This window comes from Cydia amplana, chromosome 6 (genome assembly GCF_948474715.1).
Source record: "Cydia amplana chromosome 6, ilCydAmpl1.1, whole genome shotgun sequence".
Lineage (NCBI taxonomy): Eukaryota > Metazoa > Arthropoda > Insecta > Lepidoptera > Tortricidae > Cydia > Cydia amplana.
The window spans coordinates 3889869-3917358 of record NC_086074.1 but is presented as its reverse complement, the minus strand read 5'-3'; the positions used below and the strand labels follow the sequence as shown (position 1 = coordinate 3917358).

Sequence of the window (27490 nt, the reverse complement as noted above, 5' to 3'; positions counted from 1 at the left end):
GGAGGTTATGTTTGCTTTTGATTCATAATAAACTTGTTTGACGCATAATATTTAAAGGAATAAATCAAACAGAACAATCTGACGCTATTCTTTTCATAAAAGTATCACAATGCTTGATAAAATTCTTTATAACACCGTTTTATGCCAAACATTTTCACCTTGCGGTAAATATTTAGTGGCCGGTAACATTTACGGACAAGTAGCTGTATTTGAGTAAGTATAACAGTACAGTAGACTTATGTATTTTATTTATTTAACGTAGGAATTATATAAATATTTGCCCTCCCAAATCGCCTTATATGTGACAAAGGAATAATGTTGTCTTTCAATTTCAGCCTCGATAAAATACTAAATCCAATCGTAGAACTCCTTACGTCTGACTACAACAAGCCCAAACAAATCTATAAAATTGAGTCTGGAAAACAAATATGCAGCTTGGCCAGTTCAGAGAATTTTCTCATTATTGGAACAGTCAATGAAATTACAGGTAAGTTGCCTTTTGAATTTGTTAATAATTAAATTAAAAATAATATGTAATTATTTGTACTATAAAAATAAAATAAAATGTCAGTGGGACCCAAAATAGGCTATATTATATAAAAAAAAGAGCTTTGTAGTAGTATCTGTGCATGACCCTTATAAACAAGTGCTATATTTTTGTACACAGGCCGGGAATGGAAGGCAGCAGTTTCCGGAAAATGGTCCAAACCATCATGGACAATAACTATACCTATGAAGTCCTCCATGGAACAATCTGATGTGAACAGCTTATGGCTCTCTGAAGACCAGTCCAAACTGTTTGCTGGATGTGGCGACAACAATATTTATGCTTTTAACCTAGAGGATGGCAGATTGGTGACAACATTTAAGGGTCATAATGATTATATTCATAGCATACATGGCAAGTAAGTACACACTGCAAATAGGGAATATTACGCGAAACTCTGCGTAGGGGGCGTCACTCCCACAATAAGTCACAATCTAAGGGTCTACCGCAAATGAGAGAGTCGAAATTTTGTTATCTAACCTCTCTATCACTCTTGCGTATTCGAGTGATAAAGAAGCAGATAACTGAGTTTCGATTTCGCGTTTCCTGGTAGGCCCTTTGTAAACAAACCTTGATGTATCAATGTCTTATTTGATTGTCTGTGAAAACTTATCAAAAAACAAAGGTGCAGTATACTGTATAAGTTGGTACTCTATGGTTTACTAAAGGCGCCGCACTCTGGTGGCAATAAAACATTGGAGTAATACTCCCTATTCCTATTTCTTATAATGAAATGAAACTTTTCTATGCTTGTCATAGAACACAGATTTAATCAGTATTCTTTCAGGGCGCAGCAGCTTATATCTGGCGGTGAAGATGGTCTAGTCATGCTTTGGGATGAGAGGACCGGGAAGTCTAATAACAAACTGGAGCCCCATGCCAACAGTAAAGTTAGCCGGCCGGAGGTTGGCAAGTGGATCGGGGCTGCGTCTTTGGGAGATGACTGGATTGTAAGTTTATTTTAAAATTAAAATTTATGTTTTAAAAAGTATAATTGAACAATATCACACTTTGTAATCAGGCGAAATTTGTGAACCTAACTTTGACGAGTTTGACAACGACTGTACATAAGCTACAGGTAGGGCTGCCATCCGTCCGGATTTCCCCGGTATTGCCCTAGTTTGGAGGCCAGGAGGAAAACCCTTAAACACTTAAGAATTAAAAATAAAGCGATTGTTTTTATAATATTATTTTCGGACACGTCCGCCGAAAATTTACGTCAAATGTCCGGGTTTTCTAAGTCTTTGTCCGGGTTCGGCAAATTTAAAGAGAAAATAAATTTGCTAGAAATACAAAGTTTACTTAAATTGTGATGTATACTTTCAAGCTCTACGCCAAAACACTTTAAAGCATTTTTGGCGCTATGAGCACCACAATTCGCACCGACGAAAAACACAAAAAATGAACAACTTCGCGGTAGGCGCTCTGTGCTCAAACCCAATAAGCGAGTATGTGTGCGTGGGAAATCGGCGTGTCATAAAGTCACACTCCGTTTTAGCGACGTGTTGTCCTTGCATTTTTCGTCCATGACCAGAAGTCTTTGTTTGCCATGTTTAATACCATTTAGACAAACAGGACAGCACACACATCACGCTTATTTTAAGGCTTTTGTCGAGCACTCGATCGCTATGCTTTATTCATGATATTATTAATGGTAAAAATGTGTATTTCACATATTAACGATGTTTGAAACATGCTGTGAATAAAATGTTCAATGTACTTAAAAAAAAAAAACTAAGATATTGTGTGACGTCAACATTCTTTCATTTCTTGAGGTATGCGGCGGCGGCCCCCGCCTAGCCCTCTGGCACCTCCGCTCCCTCGACCCCGTGACCACGTTCGACCTCCCCGACCGCGGCATCCACGTCGCCTTCTTCCACGACGATTGCGTATTCGCCGGGGGCGCCACCAAGCACCTCTACCAACTTTCATACTCCGGTGACATTAGGGTTGAACTGCCAGTATCTGCGACCACTGTGTATTCGGCGGTGCTAAAGACTAGCCCCAATGTGTTGGCTATTGCGGGGTCTAGTCCGGAAATAGATCTGTGTACGACGTTTACTTATAGAGATCAGGTGCTGCATTTCCGGTAAGTTGTAAGCAAAGCAGGTACAGATGCAAATAAACTATTACTGTAAGTAGTGTATAGTTTGTAGCTTTCTAATAGACCCCGAAGACTAATCCTATTGTCTATTGTTCAGTAAAACCGCACGTGCTACTTACCTGCAAAAAAGGGTCTTCATTATTCTATTTGGCACCTGAGCGCAGGCTAGTCCAACGCTCAAAAAACCAGTGTAGGTGCGCTCTCCGATAACGTGCCTTTGTTACGCATCTCGATGACACATTTTAGACTGGTTCTGTAGCGTCCGACTCGCCGGCACTCAGTAACCGAAGTACCGATTTTTTATGCAGGTGGTTGTGGCACGTGGCACGAGCGGTTTTTCTTAACAATAGACAATAGGATTAGCCTTCGGGGTCTATTAGAAAGCTACAAACTATAACTATGTCTTCTCTCCTACTCTGGCAGGTCTGTAAGTACTAAAACTACTAGTGTAAGTGTAGTTTTGTTTTTCTATAGTCTGGCAAACCATTTAAGTCAGTAAAAGGCGGAAATTAAAAATCCCATACAAATTTTCGCGCTTTTTAAATAAGTGTACTGACAAATTGGTTTGCCAGACTATATGGTGCCTTGCAATTTATTTGCAAATGAACCTCTACTCTACTTGTTTTAAGGGTCAGTTTTACTACCCTCATTGTGACATTAATTTATGTAAAGACAGACGGTTAGACTATGATCACGCTAACTTTGCATAATCTTGGCAGTAAGAATGCATACTCCATTCCATACTTGACATAGCACTTGTATGTACGAGTATGGGCATGAAAACTTAGCGTGGTGCGACTCTATATAACGTAACGGTTTTGACTGAAAATAAAATTGTAAAACACATCAAAAAATATTTTTATTAACAATAACTTAAGTACTAATTATAAATGCAAATAACTTATTAATTAATATGCCCGGTTGAAAAACTCGATAGCTAGGTGCAAGGGTGGTAAAAGCCTCAAAATTAAATTCTGAATTTAAACTTCAACATCGTTTTGGCTAAGTTAGGAGTCAAAATGATTAAAGAAATAATTGATGGATGACAATTGTCCCAATTATTAAATGTTACCAAAAGAAAAGTTTTTGCAACTGAATAAAACAATATTATTTTACAAAGGTTTCAAATGACTATTTTAACACCTTTCAATTACTTAAGATTACAATAATTTAAATATACCCATGACCAGCTATAACGGCCGGTATAAACCCTTGACTGCCATCTCTTTTCCTCACATAGAACCAGTCCGCGTCCACATCAGTCTCTCCCCTTTCCACCAACACTACCACATCTCCCTCCCGCACTGTCAACGTTTTATTCAACACACTCCCTTTATAATCACTATTCACTACTAACAACGTCTGTCTCTTTATTTTTCTCTTATCTATGGTTTTATTTTTTTCTATGTTGTCTATATTGGAGCAGACGGATTTGGTCCTTAAGTATAAGGAGTCAAAGTCCTTTTCCGCGCAGCGCTGCTTGCGCGGTTTGTAGCGGGTTTCGGAGCGGGTGCGGGTGCGAAGTTGTTCTTTTTCGTTGTCGGTTAGGTTGCCGCAGGGGCGAGGGTAGATGTCTGTACTGCTTTCCCAGCATGGCGTCTTCTTTTGGGACGTCCTGGAATATAGAAAACGGTAAATTTAACGTTACATTTGTAGTAGAGTGTAAAGGAAATTAGGATCTGCCATCTTGTGGGCTAAATCGGAAACTTAAGCTTGACATTGACACTTCAAATAAAGCAGGTGCTGCTACCTAATAGGTACAGTTCACGGTTCACGCACGCTACCTTGCGCGTTATAGGTTCTGCCATCTTGTGGCGTAACAGAGTATTAAGTTTGACATTACATTTCGCACCAATAAACAGGGGTCCTTGTGCTGCCCCGATAGTTCATGTACGCTTCCTATAGAATCCTAAGGCTAAGTATGGGCGTTACGTATCGTGTAAAATTATGTAGGATGCATCTGAATCGTAAGGCTAACATTGTATTTTTCAAATAAAAAAGCACGTACCTTTTTGTTGATGACAGCGGTCTTCGTAAACGCTTCATAAGTGTAATGGGGTTGGCCGGTCGAAGTATTTATCAGCTGGCGCCATTATAGCTTGCCCTATCAATCGCTAGAATTGTGTAAATTTTTTTTGGATGCCAGCCCTTTAAGCCAAATCTCATAGAAAAGGGGGCAAGCTATGATGGCGCCATCTATGCAAACCTTTGACAATTGCCAACCCCATTAGTGAGTAGACTGGGTAGTGTATGGTTGAGGTAAATGTACCTATTAGGCAGTATCCCGAGCGGCAGACACGCGCTGTACACGACATATCCCTCGTCGCCGTGTGGAGTTTGCACGTACAGCCACTGCTTGTTTTTGAACACCGCGTTGACCACCGTACCGAGCGGGAGCGTCAGCTCCCTTTGCAGGTCTTTCTGAGTTTGGTACAGCGTTGTTGGATATGCGATCACTACTGGAATGTTGCCTGGACGGTCTATTGACGCCTGAAAAGAATAGATGGCTGGTATCAGTCAGTACATTGTGTTATTTGAGAGGGGGGGGGGGGGGGGCAAATCTGGCTATTTCTAAGAATATTGACGATGACGAAGCAATATTATCATCCGAGACAACCCACGGCGACAGACGCCGACCCTCTCTGGTCTGGCCCACTTTACACTAGTAAGACTAAGAATTCGACTCGTGAACTCGCGCAATGAACAAATAATGACCAAACGAATGAACCGCGACCGTACATTTTTCAACCGTGACATATGGCATCATGGAAGGCAATTAACACCGTGACATTTAACCCCGTGGATATATCGTTATTTTAAATAAACCGCATTGATGAATGGCCCTTTCTACTTGAGATAATCGCAGTGCAGGCGCAGTGAAAAGATTTTTGGCAGTATTATAACTTGCGAGCCTTCGAACTCCCGACTCGAGGCTGTCACATTATTTAGAACTTGACTAAAACTGCAAGCACTCTTTTGGCCTTACTGATTTTTAGAATTCCTCTGGTCCACTGTAAATAATCTCTCCCGCGCCCCTATAGACTCAATAGCTGGGAAAAAGAGGTTAAGTATAGATTTCTTAAAGTTGGTTTCGACAAGTGCGGGAAAGTAGGTCAGGAACTTTAACTGTCATGCTCGACTTTGGTTTAGCTAGTCGTATCTCGGTATCCAATTTGATATGATCTCAAGAGAATCACAAAAAGGCGTCGATTTTTTTTCTACACAGTACAAACTCAATGTTTGGTCTACTAAAAACAGTCTTTTAGACCGTTTCGTTTATTCATATTCACTCAAGATATATATTTTTTTACTGTTGGAATGCAGCGGTGTCTCTGCATATCGTAGGAATTACTTGATAAAATACTGCATCCATTGTTTGACTGTGTAATCGTTGCATGCGAGCGGCGAAACAACACGAAACCCACTGTCATAAGGATTATTATCCACAGATTTAATATCGAAAGCAAAATGCGGATAAGCGGCTCGAAACTCTTCATTAACCGTCCGGAAAGTATCTCGAATGTTGTAAATGACGTGCAATTTATGCCTTGTCCAATTTTGCGCCAATTTCGAGATTCGAGAACGGCGATCGAGTTTATGTTTGGCGTGTGTTCTTGATGTTTACCAAGCATGGGAGGCGAGCGGTCAAGCGAACCGGTATATGCTGAACTTCTTTGTCACTACTAGGTATAAAGCAAGCGTGATACAAATCAATTTCAGTTACCCACAGAAACTATTATCAAGTAGGTAAGACTTGCCAGTCTCCTAGTGAGATTTGGTCTGCCATTCCGTCTTCGAAGGGGTTGATTTCCAAAATTAAAAGAAATCTAATAGAATATGTAGACATATGTCTATATTCTGGGCTTTCTATAAGTAGGTATGCAAGTTGTCATTAAAATTGTTTAAAAAAGTTACACACAAAATTAACATCCCATCTATAATGTCATAGTATCGATCGTAGGATGTACTTAGGTTGGTAGGTACCCATCGTTTGACTTGCCTCCACTTGGTAGTTAAGTTGTTGGAACAATATCGCTCGGACCGTAAGGCACAAAAAGCTCCTAAAAGACCTTATAAACCCAAAAAAGCATATCAACCTCCGCTTATACTACACTTATGCGACTTTTACCTCAAACAAAGCTGAATACCTACTATTATATCATAACACCCCAGATATGAATAATGATCGAGATTGCAGAGTTTAAAATTCTTTTGTCGTGATCCCAAATCGTGTCGAAGCCGAAAGATGAAAGATGAATTGCTTTCCGCGCAAATTGAAACTTATTTTATTCAACCCTTTTTATCTACATGGTGGAACGAGCTATAAAAAGTTTTTGCCGGTGCATTTTTAAAAGATAGTACATACTTAATCGATTTATGTATTTGGTCATTTTGATATCAACGTTAAACTGTACATCGAAATTTGTTTGTGACCTTAACGAGAGAAATTGCTCTAAATCGCTTTATTTGGCAAGCACAAATTGTCTCGATTTAAGTCTTTACATAACTTTGCCTGTTATCGCCAAAGATTCGGGAAAATGAATTGATCCCGTTACAAAAACGCTTGACACGTGATTTTTATATTCTTGTTTATATTTGTGATACGAAACAGAAACTTGAAAATGCATGTAAAGTCTGTGCGGAAAGAGAAGAGTCGTAGAATGTATTGGGTCCATACATTTCACGACTCTTCTCTTTCCGCACAGACTCTATGTATGTATGCTGTGATACCATCACTCACTTCCTTAACATTCTCGAGGACCCAACTGCAGCCCACATGGCGGCTCATGCTTGTAATGTAGAATTCAGGTTTGACATTTGAACAACATATTTTATACAACGCATCCCACTAAAGAAGTACAAATCCTTCCTCTTCTTTCTCAGACTCTATTCCATTCTCATATTGTTTGGCAGCGTGTTTTTAACACTTTTAACTCGCGTCACTATGTTTTTTACTTTGCTACACTGTAATTTGTTAGGACAGAACCGTAACTTATAACTATAAATAGGTCGACATACCTCACTCAAGAAGCTGTCCAAATCCCTGATATCGTATCCGAACCGCTCCTGATTCCTCTTCTTCCTCCGATGTCTATGCCTGTGTTTCCGCCTCACATACTCCTCAGTGCTAGTCTCGTCTGACAGCGTGTCTTGACTCACGAACTCCTCACAAGCACTGCGGAACCGAAGGTTGTGGTAGTACTCGTTTCGACCAACGACTCTTGTCTCTCTAAGCTTGGTAGTTTTGAAACGGTCTTCGAATTGACGCTGATATCTAGAAAGAATAGAGGGAAAGTTGTAGTGTACAAAACAATTTATACACAATGTACTATCGCCCACACAGTTAACTCACAGTTCGTAAACCTTATTACAAAAGGCATAAGGTCCACCGATGGACAGTTAAGAGTGTTGTTGTTTGTACACATGACTTGACATAAGTAACAATCACAGAACTCACCTACGCTAAATGTCTCAGGCCCCAGTAAGGCTGTTGCTGGATGTTCCTGAATCTCTGCGTACTCGACGTCAGAATGAGGGGGTTTGCAGTTGGCTGTAGTAGGTTTTGCAGTTGAATGCCGAAAATCCGTCTATCGGGTATTTTATGATTTCGTTCCCAGGCCGGACGACTCGATAGTCGGGATCGTGGCACTACAGCTTTATATGACGAACTTTTTGTGGCCTGGCGCGAATGTCTTGTTTGGCTGGGTGGCAATGAATGTGTTAACTAGGTATGTACCTGACGTTGTCCTGAGGCTTCGTATTCTCCGCATTCTCCTTCAGCACCCACGTGAGCGATATCTTGGACTTGTGCCGATGAGCCAGCGGCGTGGAGTGCCACAGACCCATGTCCGGCACCGACTGTTCCTGGAAATCCTGGATCTCTGCGTACTCGACGTCGGAGTGGGCCGAGATGCCCGGGATCTTGCAGTTGGCTAGCAGGTCCAGGATTTCGCATGGTGGGATGGGGTTCTGTAAGGGAAATCCCGATTTAATTCTTTGCCACGCCTATCGTATGCGGCGCATCATTGTGAACTTTGTGGAAATGCACGAAGGTTGATATTGGGCTGCGCCGCGTGCGTCGTTGGCGGTCAAAGGGATATAAAATGGTTATTTGTTTAATAAGGTATGTTGGTTAACCCCTCGTGATAATATACATACATGTTTTACAATAGCGAATGGTTCAAATAGTAGAATCTTGAGCGTTGTGCGGGTTTCAAAGCTTTACCTAAACAAACATTAGGAAGCAAAATCCGTTGTAGTAGTTTTTTTTACAGATAACATAAAATACTTACTGGCTCATGTGTTTCCTGTGTATCGTCGGGGACATCCTCGTTCTCCCGATAAGGCGGCGGCAGCTCTTTGAACAGAATCTCTGAAACGACACATTTTTACATCTTCAATTAACTTGTCGTCGTGCACACTAAGTAGGTATACAAAGTTAAAAATGTAACCTGTAGGTTTGTTTATAAAACAGTTCAAAATATATAAACTAAGACACACAAAGTAATATAGATATTATAGGTATTTTTTCCAAAAGAATGTCTCTATCACAATTAAGCTACAATGAGGAAACTCGAACTAAGTAAAGTCATAGGTACCTACTATAGATATCGGTGAAATTCAAAAAGGTTTTTTAAATATTTAATTAAGATAAGGACAATCGTCGCTTAGTTTGGGACTAATAGTTCGATCGGTGTAACGTCTAGCCCAATAAGTCCAAAAAAGGAAAATCATTTAAATATGTTTTGTGACAAATTAGAATTAATTGGTCTTGATAGATTTTGGGTTATGATGGTAATGCTAGATTATCCTTTAAATATTTTTTAGGTATTATTTTATTTGCATTTGCATGAAAACACACCACATTAACGTTTAAGTACCTACAGAAGTTAATTAACAACAAAAAACACAATTTAAAAAAGTAGGTAAATAAGCACACTTACAATTTTTCCGAACACGACAATAACTATCACATCTCTATACCAAATAAAAACAATCAATGTAACACCATACACCCGCGAAACTCGTAAACCAAACGCGAAGTTCCTAAACATGCGTTCACGCGAAAACCTTCCGCCAGCGACTGCGTCGCGCTGTCGACTGGCCCTGTGTTATGGGGCTGATGATACGACAGTTGCTCCGATATATGGCAACAAACAAATAAAAACATACACCCGCGAAACTCGTAAACTAACTGACACTATAACACGTACGCGCACAATCCTTCCGCCGGCAGCTGCGGCGCGCTGTCGACTGGCCCTGTGTTATGGAGCTGATGATACGACAGTTGCTCTGATATATAACAAACAAATAAAAACATACACCCGCGAAACTCGTAAACTAACTGACACTATAACATGCGTAGCGCACAAACCTTCCGCCAGCGGCTGCAGCGCGCTCTCGACTGGCCCTGTGTTATGCGACTGATGATACGACAGTTGCTCCGATATATGGCAACAAACAAATAAAAACATACACCCGCGAAACTCGTAAACTAACTGACACTATAACACGTACGCGCACAATCCTTCCGCCGGCAGCTGCGGCGCGCTGTCGACTGGCCCTGTGTTATGGAGCTGATGATACGACAGTTGCTCCGATATACAACAAACAAATAAAAACATACACCCGCGAAACTCGTAAACTAACAAATGATAAGCGAGCTTTAGAATAAATGTTCAAAATGTACTTACCTATTTCAGACCTTGCGTAAGTAGGTATATGGCAACATAAACACTTTCAACCCCTTTTCAGGGGGTTACCCTTACAGATTGAAGTCTTCAAAATTTATTCTTATTTCTTGCACACATTATATATTTAAGTAAGTAGGTACTTACTTACCCACATATGTAACTCGATGTACAAATTTGTAGTTTCGGCTCTATACGCTGTCAGTCAGGACACACGCATCTATATATTTGTTCATATATAGATTTTAGTAAATTTCACAAATTCCAAAAATATACATTTGTTATATAACATTTAAAACTTTCGCGTCTTGAACACGTATTAATTCACATAAATTAACAACAAAAAAATTAAAGTCAACAAAATAAATTCGCGATAGACCCGATTATAAATGTGATTGGATATATACATTTGTTTTCCCTCTCCTACCCAAGAGAGGGTATGCCGTTGACCTACGTAACGTACCCGTTTTTACCCTCAATAGCTCAATTATATAATTACCAACTTTAATTACGTAATTTTATTGTTTCAGTTACATAATAGATTCACCCTCCGTAAAAAAAATTGCTAGAAAACTAAATTATGCTTGCATTTACATATATGCTAAGTGTCTGTCGATTCAAATGCAATGATTACTTTTTCCTTTCTTTTGTAATTACAATAACATTCATTTTGAATTGATATGCTTTGTATATGTTAGATATTTTACAGTTAGTATTTTCCTTGTGTTGGTGTGGTGAAAAATTTGTTTCACTCGGTGGCATAATTTGTTTAACCCTCTTGCCTTGAAACCACTTGAAACCCTCGCAACGCTCAAGATCCCATTTTTCGCTCAACATCCAATTTGGAATCTTTGGCTTGCTCGGATATCAATTTTGGCACTAGATACCAACAACAAATTTGCCCCCTTGTAAAACAAATAACTACTTATTTAATAATAATTTGTTTTGCTCCGAGGGGTTAACACAAAATGATTATATTTATAAACAGAAGTAGATTTTCAGAGTAATTGAGATAAGGTAATAAAAGCTCGCGCGATGACAACCCGCCCAAGTTTCGCGCGGCGATCCATATCTTTTGTTTATTTATAATTTCCTGGCTTTACGCTTCCTCGAAAGTTGCTTTGTTCAGATATTTGTGAACACCTTGACCGCTCCGATATATCTGTATCTGGTAAACCGGTTATTTACTAAACTGGAGCCCCAGGGCTCGCTTGGCCAACCTCGGCTCTGCCCTCCATTAATTCATTACCATGCCCGTGTAATTTACTATCGGTAAAGCACGCTACACTTATGGAAAACTAGACGAGTTTTAAATAACAAAATATTAATTAATTCTACATAATTATACGAGTATTCAGTGGCTTTTGTACTTTATAAATGGATCACTTTGAGTTGAGTTAAAGTGCATATTCAGTGCGAGTGATGTCAAAATGAGGATAAATTTGTAAAGCTCAAATTTCGCTCTTTTTTTTAACAAGTTTAGTAGGTACATATTCGCACCGGACAAGACGAGATAATAGCGTGACTGTACCTACTTGGTACCTTACCAAACGAAACCTTATAAACCTACACTAAATATTTAGAGCATGTCTCCGATATCCGTGCGTTGCATTAAAACAACGCAGCTGCCTTTATCGGTAATTGGTAATAAATTGTACACCTATTTAATAAAGAAAACATTCTATCATTCATAAAAATGTAATGTTACACGAAACCTGAACCAATTACGTAAATGTACTTCTCAACCAACGATTGCATTGAAAAAATGCTAATACACGGCCAGCCAGAAATTTATAGGCATTTTCACGGCACTTACATTCCCAGAGTCCCTAATCAAGACATCGTCTTACGCAATTTTCTTATCGATCCCATTTAAGTCCCATTGTAGCCCATCGTGTGAAATCGTAAAGGAACAGTCACGTTTTAAGTAATTGCCAGGTGTTAATGTCTAGCACAATGTCTGTGTCTAAACGAGTTGTTTTAGCACTTTCACGCTTTAAATTGGATAAATAGCACCTGTGTTGGTTTTTCGTTAGGCTGTTATTAGTTGGTCAGGCTCCCAATTTGTTGAAAACTGTACAAAAAACCGCATTGAGCAAGCGCTTATGACTTTCATAAGGGTAAGTAAAGTCTATTTTTTTATTCGGTAGACTAAAATGACATTTCATAGTATGAAATGACATTTTATGTTCATACTATGAACTGTCATTTCAGTCTACCGAATAAAAAAAATAGACTGTAGGTACCCAATGTCCCTAACTCCAATTAGACAGGTGGAAATCGGCCTGTTTCGAGAAAAGTCGTCGACATCTCTTCTAAATACCTAAAACTGGTATAGATGTGTTCCTCGTGATCTCTAGAATACGAAATGACCGGTTTTAGTTTATGGAGTGGGGGACGGGTCGAAAAAAAGGGGGGCAAAGATGGCGGCCGACCATTATTGATATTTGTTCACATCTTGAGTCCTATGGGACCGATCGGTTCGTGTGAGGTGTCGTTTGAAAGAGTATTAAACGTGCTATTATTGTTTCATAATAACCGTAGTCATAACTGTAGTCGTTTACAAAATATTTTAAAATATTTGATTTTATACCGTGCATGGATGGCATAAGTACTGATTAAATATGCGCCTAACTCAATAAATTACAACAATACCGCAATTATTTTATTACAAAATATACGAGACATTTCATTAGCTTACCAAAAACATAAGTTTTATTGGCGTATGATATTATATAACCAATTAATAACGAATTTTGTTCAGCATGGGTCACTACGCACCGTCACGTAAATGGCGGGCGACCGACGTAAACTTTTCATTATTTCTCGGGTTCTATTTTATTGATCAATTGCTGATAGGTACCATTTGAAAGGTTATTAAACGTACTATAAATGGTTTCTAATAGCCGTAGTCATAACTTTAGTAATTTACAAAATATTTTAAAATATTTGATTTTTTTACCGTGCATGGATGGCATAAGTACTGATAAAATATGCGTCTTAACTCAATAAATTATAACTTTACTCCAATAAGATTCTTACAAAATGTACGTGAAATTTCATTAGCTTTCCAAAAATATAAGTTTTATTGGTGTATGATATTATATAACCAAGTAATTACGAATTTTGTTCAACATGGGTCACTAAGCGCCGTCACGTAAATGGCAGGAGATCGGCGTCAACTTTTCATTATTTCTCGGGTTTTATTTTATTGATCAGTTCGTGATAGATACCATTTGAAAGAATATTAAACGTACTATAATTGGTTTTCAATAACTGTAGTCATAACTTTAGTCATTTTCAAAATAATTGAAAACATGATTTTTTACCGTGCATGCACATAAGTACTGCTAAAACATGGTTCTAACTTAATAAATTATAACTTTATCGCAATTAATGTATTTACAAAATATACGAGACATTTTATTATCTTTCCAAAAACATAAGATTTAGTGGTGTAAGATATTATATAACCAAGTAATAATGAATTTTGTTCAGCATGGGTCACTGCGCACCGTCATATAAATCCCAACAAACAATTAGGCGACACTTAGCACCTATTTTCTTACCTAAAGACAGCCTGGCTCTAGAATAGCTACATCTATAGTCTTAGTTTACAGTTTACAGGCTCTGGTGAGATAAAAGTGTTTAAAAGGTTCATCTAAAGATTTAAGATCTACAGTAGCTGTTTTGGGCGCTATATTGCATGTTAAGCTGCTAGTATTATAGCTTATAGCTCAAAGTGAATTGAACAACCTTAACATCTATATGAGTAATAATCTGCAATTTGCACTTAAGGTTCTAAACGTGTGATAAAGCCTTCTACTTATAGCTTTTTATATCGCAATCGCTACTTAACTCTCTTGTATGACTTACAGTCGAACAGAGAAGTTATGAGTCGCTATTATAGATCTAAGATCATGTAGTTACAGACGAGCGTTATTTAAATACCGTAGTACATCTTATAACTGTCAATAGAGTCATACTTACAAGCTAAAACTACAATGCCAAACGCCAATGAATCAATAGGTAAGCAAAAACTATAAATTAGACCGTAAAATAAAATAGTAAATAAATATAATATAGATAGTTTACTCAATATTGACCTTATCTTACTATTACTATACTTAAAACCGGACTTCACGGATAGTTATTATGTGGGCATACGCTGCTACTCAAATAGTAGTCACTTATTTTGCATCCTGGAGCGTGCGGCGACAAATATCTCTTTAACGTCACAAGCCTCAGATCTCACTGAAAAGGTGATTTTAAATTATTAACTACGGAGTGGGTTTGAAAACGTTTTACGTGTAGACGCGTGAGTCAAATAACAACACAGATATTAAGTACTTCATATGCAGTGGTTTTGCAATCATGAAAGCTACGAACTTAACGATGTTATGAACCTAGAACTGGGCTTTTGTCAAAAGAGTCAAACTATACTTAAGTTTCCTGTGATAAAAAAACAAAACAAACAAACCATCATTTATATCGATATTTTATCATTTTGGATACCTACATTATAAAATGTACTGTCAAACAATAATAGAATGCTGCTGGTCTACCAGGCGCTCGCCGCGCCGTGTGTTTGCTTGCTTGGCGAAATTGGTCCTGGCATACCTACATATATGTTTATAGTTGTACGGTAACTAAACAATATTTTTGGAAAGTTAATAAATAGTTTGCTGATTTTACTCTAAAAATTTCACGCTATATTTACTACATTATCTCTTTCTCAAATTATTTCAGTCACTAAGCAAACCTCTAAGGTAAAAATTAAACATTTTCTTTAATATTTTTAAAATGGTTATTTTGGGCCTCAGATTTCAAACAATCGAGTATTCACAGAAAATTTAATATGCTTGCAAATGGTATCCACCATGTATCAGAAAAATAGAACCTGAAATATAATGAAAACTCAACGATGGCCGGGCTCCATTTACGTGACGGTGCACAGTACCCATGCTGAACAAAATTCATGATTACCTAGTTATACAACATTATAAAGCAATAAAACTTATATTTTTGGATAGCTCATAAAATTTCCCGTATATTTTGAAAATATTTATTGCGGTAATGTTATAATCTATTGAGTTAGAAGCATGTTTTACCAGTACTTATGTCCATGCACGGTAAAAATCATATATTTTCAATTATTTTGTAAATGACTACAGTTATGACTACGGTTATTAGAAACCAATTATTGTACATTTAACATTCTTTCTAATGGTATCCATCACCAATTGATCAGTAAAATAGAACCCGAGAAACAATGAACAGTTGAGGTCGGTCGCCCGCCATTTACGTGACGGTGCGTAGTGACCCATGCTGAACAAAATTCATCATTACATGGTTATATAATACCATACACCAATAAACCTTATGTTTTTAGAAAGCTAATGAAATTTCTCGTAAATTTTCTAATAACATTAATTGCGGTAAAGTTATAATTTATTGAGTTAGACGCATGTTTTGTCAGTACTTATGCCATCCATGCACGGTAAAAAATCATATATTTTAAAATATTTTCTAAACGACTACAGTTATGACTACAGTTATTATGAAGCAATAATAGCACGTTTAATACTCTTTCAAACGACACCTGAAACGAACCGATCGGTCCCATAGGACTCAAGATGTGAACAAATATCAATGCTGGTCGGCCGCCCACATTCCCCCCCTTTTTATCGACACGTCCCCCTCTCCATAAACTAAAACCGGTCAATTCGTATTCTAGAGACCACGAGGAACACATCCATACCAGTTTTAGGTATTTAGAAGAGATGTCTACGAAAATCGTGAAGGAGACGACTTGTGTTTAATTTAACGCCAGACTAAATCGGCAGATTCAATGCGCCGCGCACAAAATTAAGATTTTTGCGAGAGCTAATTTTATAGAACAACTGTAATAGGATTTGGTTAACTACTCTTAATCTTAAATATTTTACAGAAAAGGCAATCATATCGCAACACATATTTAGATACAGATCAATCAACAGATCAATCAAGAGAACAATCGAATCCCTATCTTGTAACAATATAATAAAGATGTAATAGTAGTGTATAATTAATTCTATATGACTACCTAGACTCCTTAACTCAAAAAATCTTTTTAATTTAAGATTAGTAGTTAAGTTTTGTAAATATGCATGCTTATTTTATGAAATAAACAGATTATTTTTTTTTTTTTTTTCATAGTCTCTCAACAACTGTGCTAAGCTAAACATTAATCTCTCACCGCAGAACAAATACTTAATAATAGTCTTCAGACACATTTGCGGCCAAACAAAACACTTGTAACTTTGTGGTCACTTATGTTCACTTTTAGTCACTTATGGTCAACTTTATTAACTTTTAACGTTCGTATTTTACACGGTAATCGGTAATGTGACGTAAAACTCAGTCGTATCGTAACGTTTAACTATAGGTAGCAGTTTTACATGTGAAATAGGAAAGTGAGTGGTTATCCCCGCTACTTTTTACGCTTTTTACTGTATTTTTACTTGTAGATATTAAATCATACGTCTAGGCAGCTTAGATAACAGCTAGCTACAGTTTAAATCTCTCACTAAATATTAATTTCGCACATCATTATGACCGCAATTATGCAAACGCAGTAGAGTACGACTTGCGTATTGCTTTATCATCGCGAGCGCGGACTTCTGGTCGGAGGGTGTGGTGTTTCGGCGGTTCCGTGGGAATCTGCCAAATCCTACACCGGAACATGCGACACAACAGAAAAACCACCGTGTCGCCAAAATAATTTTTAGCTTGTATTAAGATTTTTATTATTGTATGTCTTAGTTGCCTGACAATTAATGATATTTTATTTTATTTATTTATGTTCCTATTGTACCTAACGGTGTATGAGATGTAATTATGTGTGTGAACACTATGAACATTCATTTGACATTTAAGTATAATGCATTGTGATATTGCTACAATATTTATACAACGATATTCAAATACAACTTATGAACAAACGACATCAACACGCCTAGGCCTCTGAAAAATGTTTCTACACTTCTGTATTGCGCGGGACTTAGATTTTGAATAGATACGATACTTATCTACATACTTGACTTTAAAAGCTCTACATTATGTCACGATTGTAAAAAATACTATTACAAAATTACAAAATAGTCCCATTACTATCGAAAAATTGTTATAACATACAAACTCGATTCGTAGCTTTTATTCCCATTTTTTGCGCTCGTATAGTCATGACTTATGGTCCGTGAAAATCGAAGACAATCGTTTAGGGGACGCACGAGCATATCGCTATGAGGGGAATGTGACCAATCCACAGGAATTCCGGACACGACCCGAACTGACACGAAGAGAAAAAGCGTATAGACATTTAAATCGTTAACGCACATAAAACCTTTTTAAATTACAGCTACGATAATACTTAAGGTTTGAAAAGGGCGTGTATGCCTTCGGTTTTTGGATGTTTCAAGTCATTTTGGAAGGGTGAGTCGAAAACGTGCGTGCACGCATAGAAGCCTCGTGACACCCCTGCAGCCGAAATATCCGAAATATTTGGTGTTAATAGAGCTATTGTGGTGACGACTGCGGCGTGAGTCGCGGGAAAAATGTTAACATGTTCACTGCGGGAGGGGTCGAAAGACCCAATGTAAAGTATGCTTAAGCCTTTCGCTGCCGCGGCACATATGATCGATTTCAGTATGCAAAATTAAGACCGCGGCGTTCAACGGGTTAACTGAATTACGAGTTACGCTAATTGATGCAGCGCTGGTATTAAGAGCCAACAGGAGTGGTCATTTCTCCATACAAACGTACTCGACTGTTTCCTCCGTGGGTTTTGAAGCTAAAGCAATGATTTTTTCAACACAGATTAATATTGTCAATATCTGTGTCGGACCGTTTTGCTTTTTTTGATAGTTTTGTTTTTTAAGGCGCTAGAGCCCTTCAAAAATGGCCAAAATGGCCTAATTGACTATGCCGTAATGAGAGGCGTGCTATTCAAAACTGACATCAATTAGTCAAAAAAGCAAAACGGTCCGACACAGATAATGTCATAATCATTTAGATTTCCAAATTTGGTTACGATTGGTTAAGTTTTGGAGGAGGAAACAGTCGAGAACGAAACCTCGATTTTTGATATTTTTACGCATGATTTTTCGCCTTGTCCTTATCGCACTAGTTTTAGGAGCCGCTTCCGTTAGCGAGACGGGTATATTTACCTAAAATATTTTAATCTTAGCTCCTGTTGGCTCTTAAAGGGTGAATTAATTAAAACCTTTAACTTGTGTTAATACTCGTAATGACATGTGTTTTTAGATGTAGGTAGGTACGAGTATATATGAAGGGTCCACGGAAAGAACATGTCTAGTCACACTAATAGTGACATTTTGAGTAATCGCGGTTTTAAAATTTGGAACAATGTCAAAACGTATGGTAATTCCGTGACTAGGTATTAAAATAAAGTTGTGTTACATTTATTATACAGTGGTAGCAAAATATATAACTAATAGTTCATTAAGAGTTTTCCGAAAATCTCATTTTCCGAAAAATGTGACTAGACGTGTTCTTTCCGTGGATCCTTCATATGGGGTTTCCGGTTAAGCAAGCTTCTATAGCTCAGTTGGTTAGAGCCATTGGACCACTGTTTCAAAAGGTAACGAGTTCGAATCGCACATGGGACGGAAATTATTCCATTAAAAAAGTTTAATGTTGATTCAATTAAATAATGCTTTTCTGTTATAATTATAAATCATATAGTTAGAAACTTTAGCAAATATTATGATCTCTAACCTATATTGTAATCTCGTCATCTTTTTTGCAAAAAGTAGATACTTTAGTTAGAATACAAATTATCATTTTTTAAGTATGTTTTAGCAAGCTGCCCGTAGGCATGAATAACTTTAGTATTTTACCCGTTTCTAGAAATTCTCCAAGCTTTATAAACTTTTAGATAAGTCTGCGACCGAGATTTGAACTTTGAACATTAATTAGTGTAAACTTATTATTAGGCAGATGATTATCGGATAGCTATTATGTTGGTCCACCTACTATTGGAGAAGACACGCCCCAAAGAATTGGAAACACATAGCATTAAGTTTTATGTGGGAAGCTTTATCGACATACATCATGACGAGAAGAAATAAGACGAGATTTCTTTTTTAAGTTAGTAATGTAGGTATATATGTATGTTAATAGGTAAAATAGCATAAGCAGCTATTACCTATTAACATTTTTTTTAAGTAACGACACTGTATGATTGTAGGCAATGAAAACGGATCAATTTAATTTAATATACAACTACTGTTGAGGTTACAGATTCAATTCCAACTGGGGTCGAATATATATGATATATAGGCAGTTATTGCATTTTTTTAAATTTATGACTAAATAAAACTTTTAAAGTCGCTAAAGCTGTCTCCGCATTTGACTTCAGCTTCGAAGTCTAACAACACCCCTTAGTTCGTGAACGATTGCGGAAATTATCACAAATCACAACACAACCCGCACCACAATTACACAAAATAGAAGCACATAATAGCCACGAGTGTTTACAAGTAAAGGCAGGTAAATAACCACTGAAATTAAGGGTGGTTCAGGCAACTGATAATTGCGTGGGAACCTGCGTCCGCGCAGACCGACAGCGCACAACTTTTACAATAAGGATTAAGTAATGGAATTTTTTTAAGTTTTGAAATATTAGGGGTTTAAATTGGAAAACAAAATAATTAAAAAACAACGGGTTGCACTCCGGGAGTGCCGGCAGAAGTGAAAACTCAATGACATTGTAACAGTTTTTCGATCAGGTCACGTTTCCGTCTTACGTCTTACGAATCTTACGGTCACGTGACCTGTCGCGAGTTTAACATTTTTTCCTCATCACAAAAAGTGCACAGCGCCGCTAAAGAAGTTTTCACTTCAAAAATAGGTGCATACATTGCGCCAACAACGGCAGGGAACCTGTTTGTTTAAATAAAAGTTTAGCTTAATTGTATATAAATAAGTAAATACCTACCGGTGGCGAAGGTTCCACAGAACTTTATTTCCACCAACTCTTGCCAGATAAATGAGCCCTAGATTGTGCAAGTATATAAAAACAGAGGACTCCGGCTTGCTGTCGCCTGATGGTAAGCGGTTACCTACCCTAGAGGACCCCTCAAACTAGGTGGTACAAACATGCGCATTGTCGACCCTTTTAAAACCTATGTTGTCACCCGTTTTTTGAAAAATAATATATGTAGATATATTAAAATATCTACTAGTAGTGTAAGCTGTACTAAAATTAACATAAACACACCATCAATGCCTCTTTACGGTCGCAACGCCAATCACATTTGTGGCGAGCACAATTTGTAGCAATCGCCTATCTACATCTCGGCGGTTTACGCGTGTGAAAAATCAGCAAGGAAAGCGTTTCGAGCGAATTTCTAACTTTCTCTGGTCAAAGAAGTAGGTAAACCTCATAATTTAAACACTGCTTACTTAAATAACACACTGGAATTCCTTTTTGGCATTCGGTAACAGAAAACACATCGAAACGTAAATAAATATGTTTTCACACCACCTATTCGGAAAAGAGCTTTTTCTTCCCTGCTAGGCGGGATCAAAGTGGCACTTTTCTTCCCTCTTCAAATTTGATTTGGTTTGATTTTGTTTGATATTTTACATTTTTTAATATTTGCTTCGGGTTGGTGTGGTGAAAAATGTTGTGTTTCACTCGGGGGCAAATTTTGTTTAACCCTCGTGCTTTGAAACCCTCGCAACGCTCAAGATTCCAATTTTCGAACCACTCGCTACGCTCGTGCTTCAATTGGAATCTTTCGCTTGCTCGGGTATCAATATTAGCACGAGCGGTTAAACAACAACTTTGCCCCCTTGTAAAACAAAATGACTATTTTCAGATTAGCCGACCGAGCGAAGCGATATTTATTGGGGTACACTTTTCTAAGTATGTACATATATTTAATTTTTGTTAGACGATACGAATAAATACAAAAATATTAATTTTTATAGATGATTACAAATTTTGGTTCCGTATGACCGTACCTAATTCAGATAAATAATTACGTAAGTACAGATTATTTAAATTCGAATATTACGACTTTGATCAACTTATTGTAAGTTGTAATTGTAATATGTATGTATCGCGTTGTCTTTTTTGCGCGCCCGGGCGGACTAGTTTAAAAGTGTATTTAAATAAAATAACCACTATTACACCGTGGAGCGAGTGTGCTGACGCTACAGCCCGGCCCGGCACGCAGCAATCGGCGAAAAGGCGAAATTGCCGCATTACGATCCCGGCTGATGTATCCACATGCACGAACACGTTCTCTGCTGATGCCGGGTCGTTCCCGACGCGACTATCTAGATAGAGTATAGAGCCTGTGCGAAAAGAGAAGAGTCGTGGAATGCATGGGGCCCAATACATTCCACGACTCTTCTCTTTCCGAACCATCCGAACAGATTCTACACATTTTGTCAGTAAGTAAGAACTATGAGCAAAGAAAACTATACTCAACCCTTTCTTTTGGTTGCTAGTACTAGCGTAAGATAAAAATACATATGTAGTATGATTCTCTATGTCTTTGTTTGAAATGAGACAGTCCCGTCCTGGGCCAAAAGGCCACTCATGACGTAATATTAATCATGTCATTTATGTCAATTTGTGCTTTTATAAAACAGCTAACAGGTAGGCAAAAAAGTGTCATTATTGACCACGAGTCACGTCACAGCACATCATGGTCATTCTAACATCGATCCTAGAGCCCGATTCGATTTAACAATTTGTAACGGTTTTGATCTTTATTTGATACAACCTTGAAGATCACTCACGATGATTTGTGCATGCGAAATGAAGTGAAAGTCGTGCATGAGTTGCGTGCCAATCACTAAGACGATCGTCAAGGTCGTATCAAAACCAGTTAAAACCCATAACAAATCGTTAAATTAGAATCGACCTCCTAGTTTTTACGAAAGTAGAATGACCCGAACTTAAAACTTCTAGGAATATAATGTACTTATAGACAGGCATGAATTATAATAATTACTCGCGCTGATATATGGACCATCAACTCGATTGCGTAACACCATATGTTGCATTAATTCTAATTCCTGGCATTTTCTGCACATTGTTTTGACCCACCCGAAGATGACCGTAATAATGTAAACAAATGAAAGTAAAACCCGATGTCAGTAGAGCGTATGTCGTATCGAATAGGTAATGACGGACATCAGTAGATTCGACCCGGGCCCTGCACTTAGTTTAAGGTCTGAGTGGACGCTCGAAGCGGAGCGTTCGGCGGGGCGTGCAACGGGGCGTCGGGCTCACAAGTGATTTGAGCAGCGTGCACTAAGGCCGCTTCTATACGCTTGCATTTGTTTAACATGCACGCCGCACGCCCCGCCCCGCTGCACGCCCAACTCGAGCGTCCACTCAGGCCCTGCACTTATGGTAATGCGAGTGGAACAGCGAAAGTGGCTAATGTCCAGATTCAGACTGTGATGTGAGGGTATGTTAAATTGAGTTATAATGTTAATAAATACTTATGGCCAATGATCAAATCATGAACGTAGATATTTCTCACTTGGCTCATTGGCTCACTATTGTCAGCATCAATATTAACGGACAAATCTCTAGAATTCACGTTAAAAAAAAAGTATATACTTTACAGTCTCAATTGTTCTCCATATAAAGACATTACTTTTGCTGTTACAGAATGACGCGCTACGCGGGGCTCCTATTTCTGGACAGTTTGCCCATCTGAAGCAACCAATAGGAGGATAGGTTCCTATTGGTTTAATGTGACTACCGTCAAAACATTAATACACAGGAACATTACGATGTGCCTGATGTTACGATCGGCCGCTGACGTACCTATACTAGGTGTGGCCTGTAATAGGAGCAAAAAAAAATACTGTAGGCTGTACTCCTCAACCTGGCCAACATTTGTTCAGCAACTTTTAAAAATAACTTGAGTTTTGATTTTTAGTGCACTTTAAAGTTATAAGACACAATTTTGTTATGTTTAAGGCGTGACAAGCAACGTCAATCACGATGATATGGCGTACATTGAAGGTAATATTTAATTTGTATGAAAAATATTCATAATTTTGAAAAGTCGCTGAACAAATGTTGGTCAGGTTGAGGCGGTCACCGTCGCACTAATATGGAAGAGTGATAGAGAGAGACAGCGATTCTATGGCGAAGCACAAGCGATCGTCATTCGTCACCTTGGCTAGGCCGCCTGCTCCGTCTTTGCATTCAAACGCTTTGATACCTACCTTGTCTCGTACATCTGACTCTTATGGAGGTAGCTCTATAAAGTATAGACTAGTGTGTTTTAAGGATTATATAGACTGGTGCGTTTCTTATATTACTGGACAACGGTCACACGCTTCATTTCTCGTAAGATGCAATTACGATACACGCGCACGCGCTCGCCGACAGTGGGCGGGGCAGCGACCTTCTCGTATGGACTGCGTATTCTACTACCTAAGAATAAGAATAATTTGTTGAGAAAACCTAATGTTACGATCTACACTATGCGTGCACTAAAGAAATTTTACGAAAATAAATTTTACCAGTCAGCAACTATCACGAATAGATTTTGAAGACCCTTGTTTATAATCTACGAGTAGGGGTTAACATTAGGGCTGAAAATGTTTGTGAAAACAGTCAGATTGATGAAATTGACACACCTTTGACCAATGACGAAGACGCCTTGTAAAACTCTGATAGAAACGACATCAACGCACGCACTTTGGGGTGACGTTTTAGAAATCTTCACGAATAAATACACTGATTGTAACTAAGAAAGTGAAAGTGAAAATAGGATAAAATACAAATACCGTAATACGGGATTTTATCAAATATATCGATTTTTTACGGCGCGTCTTATATGCGGGAAAGCCCTCTAGCAGTGTGACCGATTTTGAAAGTTGCCAAGTTTGCTGTCACTAATACGGCATTCGATAAAATCTCGGATACGGGAAAAATTTACGACGTGTGAACCTATAAATAAACCATACGTTCCTTCAAAGAATGTCCATACATTTCATAAGTCTACCTCGGAGGGCCGAAAGGGTCGACTCTAGTATCTGATAGTAGTGCGTTTTGATCCTTTTGTTGGGAGATTAATTTACACGAAACATGCTGCGTTTTAATACTTTTAATAAGTAGAAATAATAAATATATGTACAGTGGGAAGGCAGTGTTCTTGTAGTTAATGGAAGGTCAGCTTCTTCGAACCCTTTAGACTTTACGTTGGCTGGTAACACTGATTGTTGGGAGAGATTGATCGAAACAGAAATTATAATCGCACGCGTGAATATTCTAGCATCCAAAGTGTAGAAATGTCACCGTAAAATTGTAAACACTCGTCATATTATAATCTCGCTAGTTAAATTATAAACTGACGGTAGGGAGATTATAATCTAACCTAACCTATGTTAGATTATAAACTAACGGGTTCACAATCTTACAGTGTCAGATACATATATATACCTACTTACTAGTAGTTTATCCAAAACTATTAAGAATAGTAGACTCCAAGTTCCATTCACTCGTGATATTATGTTACCACTGCTCTAGATATAAGTAGGTACCTTATGTTTAAGTGTATACCCTCCTGTACAATTAACATGTAGTACTTAGTAGTCTATCTGTTAGAGTTAGTTTAAGGAATAAATAAAAAATAAATATATTGGTAGGTATTTGTATAGAAAACCGAGCTTGCTACGGACTCTTAAAACATAGCTCAGAAACATTTGCGAAAGAAATCGTGATCTGAGAATTACAGGAGATGCAAGTCCGTCACCTTGACGCGCGGGTTAAGGGTCAGCCCGCCCCCCTAATTGCCGGTTGAAATAGCCGCAAATAAATATTTTTTATATCCACCTCGGGAATGTGGAGCCTCTTGACCTTAAATTACGGTTTTTTGCGGGTTTTATCGGTTTCCAGAATGAGATACAATCGCTACGACGAATTGTTAATCATATGTCGAGTCCTTTTGAATGTGAAAAGTACCTAGGTTTACGAGTATATGTACTAACCACTCTAGCATTCTCTAACTTCACCGACTGCAAACATAATTATCAGTTGTTTGCACATATAATAGGTAAAACATTTTATTTTATATTTTTTGAAGTAGTTTTTTATTTTTTTCCGTTTTAAGTTTTCGTTATGAGTGACGCAGCATTCTGCTAGACTTCGAGCTAGAACCTTAACAAAAAACAAAGTTTTTAGTTCAAAATTGTGCTAACTCTCGCCAAACTAACAAACCACATTAAGTACCTACAAAGTTATCCATACAATAATGTTTGAATCACTCACTTTGCTTAAGATTTCTCTTTATGACGAAGCCGGGAGCACGTGCTCACCATATACAAGTTAAGGTGTATGACTGTAACTTTAAAAACACTCACTTTGCTTAAAATTCCTGAAGATCCTCTTCATGGCGTCGACGGCGGCGGCACGCGTCCAAATGCAGCCGGCCAGATAGTCGTCACGCTCCGTCGCCGGTAGCGGGGTAACGTCTCGCCAACCATACACCACATACAAGCTAGTTAATCAATGCAATAAATTAGTAGCTCACGTACTTTCAATCGGGGCGAACCCTATAATAAAGGCATGATACTAAGTAATACAACAACTACCTGTTCGGCGGCATTTTCAGAAGCTAAAAAGGCGATATTTGGCATGATAGCGTTTGATAACATATACAGGGTGCTTCCTGTAACAGGAGCAATAAATTAAACTGTAGGCTGTACTCCTCAAACTGACCAACATTTGTTCAGCTACTTTTAAAAATTATGAATGCTTTAGGCTTCCTCTTTTTCATACAAAATAAATATTGCCTTCAATGTACGCTGACATCAGTGTGTTTGACGTTGCTTGTCACGCTTTAAACATAACAAAATTTGCAGTACATTGCGTCTTAGAATAAACTTTAAAGTGTAATAAAAATCAAAACCTGAGTTATTTTCAAAAGTTGCTGAACAAATGTTGGTCAGTTTGAGGAGTACAGCCTACAGTTTAATTTATTGCTCCTGTTACAGGAAGCACTCTGTATAGCTTTAAATTCAACGGAATATTTAGGTAGGTATGATCTTAAATAGTTGCTGGCCAAGCCAAGACGACAATTAGGTACTGATAGACAACGCCAACAGAAACTTAGTGACATGTTTTTTGTATAATTTATAGCTGGTCAAGCAAATCTTGTCAGTAAAAAAGGCCCGAAATTCAAATTTTCTATGGGAAGATATCCCTTCGCGCCTACATTTTTCAAAGCCGCCTTTTTCTACTGACAAGATCTGCTTGACCAAGTATAGCGTCGTAAATAAATCTTATTCTATTCTATTCTAAAATAATGTATGGAAATAGTCACGAGACTTTTCGCAGCATAACGTCATTCCGATACCTTACCTACACTTTTTCTTTTCATTTGGCGTTTGTTTATTTTAACGTCGTCACTTCGGTAACAATTATTAAATTGGTAAAAGAGCGCAACATTAAGTAACTAATTGTAAAAGCTTCTGTTTTTACGAAGCCATTAGTGGCCATGTTATTGTCTTATTACGCTCTTTATAGTCTAAGAGCTACCCGAAAAAATATACACCTATTAGTTTACAGATCAACGAAGCATCTCTAATACTACCTACCCTTAACTATTATTTATTAGATCCGGCCGCCTGGCTCTTCATCGGTGGAACTTCCATCATTTACAATCTTGAATTTGGCTCTGAGTTCCTTTTTACCTCGATAATGCCAAAAGAAACTGTAGATACCTATTATTTTAATTAGCACTCCGTGTAATAGAATAGAATAGCTTTATTGCGCACATGTTGGTGTACAGGTCTTACTCTATGGGTACAATAGTTACAACATGTTACCCTACAAGGGTATTGCAATTACTTGTGCATATAAAATATACACATAATGTATGTGTGTAGTGTGTTTCGTTTCTTCCACCGGAGCGTCAAAACTAGTGTTAATCGCTTTGTTTTTTGGCTCTTCTACTTCATACCCAATCTTTTTGCTGGTTACTACTCTGATCTAAAATGTATAGCTGCCATGCGCCCCGATTAAGTCCGACTGTGACTTGACAAAGTGTAGCGTTTTCGTTGGCCTATAACCACAGAATAAATAATAGTATAGTACGGCTC

The 27490-nt window shown here is 38.0% G+C and overlaps 3 protein-coding genes across 5 annotated transcripts in view; 2 read left to right on the top strand and 1 right to left on the bottom strand.

Annotated features, from left to right (window-relative positions):
* Positions 1-27490, top strand: part of LOC134648698 (PXMP2/4 family protein 3) — a 381574-nt gene that overhangs the window by 36009 nt on the left and 318075 nt on the right. The window lies entirely within an intron of this gene.
* Positions 41-2678, top strand: LOC134649201 (THO complex subunit 6). Its single transcript, XM_063503920.1, has 5 exons — positions 41-213; positions 336-487; positions 668-905; positions 1335-1497; positions 2323-2678. The coding sequence occupies exons 1-5, from the start codon at positions 110-112 to the stop codon at positions 2638-2640; spliced, it is 975 nt and encodes a 324-aa protein (XP_063359990.1). The 5' UTR covers positions 41-109; the 3' UTR covers positions 2641-2678.
* On the bottom strand, positions 3822-25872 carry LOC134648679 (uncharacterized). 2 transcript variants are annotated; one of them, XM_063503181.1, is made up of 6 exons: positions 25751-25872; positions 8945-9024; positions 8389-8621; positions 7671-7926; positions 4921-5141; positions 3822-4266 (listed from the first exon to the last, which is right to left on the bottom strand). In XM_063503181.1, the coding sequence occupies exons 1-6, from the start codon at positions 25779-25781 to the stop codon at positions 3822-3824; spliced, it is 1266 nt and encodes a 421-aa protein (XP_063359251.1). In that variant the 5' UTR covers positions 25782-25872. The 2 variants fall into 2 exon arrangements, with proteins under 2 accessions (XP_063359251.1, XP_063359250.1); XM_063503180.1 differs by lacking the exon at positions 25751-25872 and adding an exon at positions 9723-9823.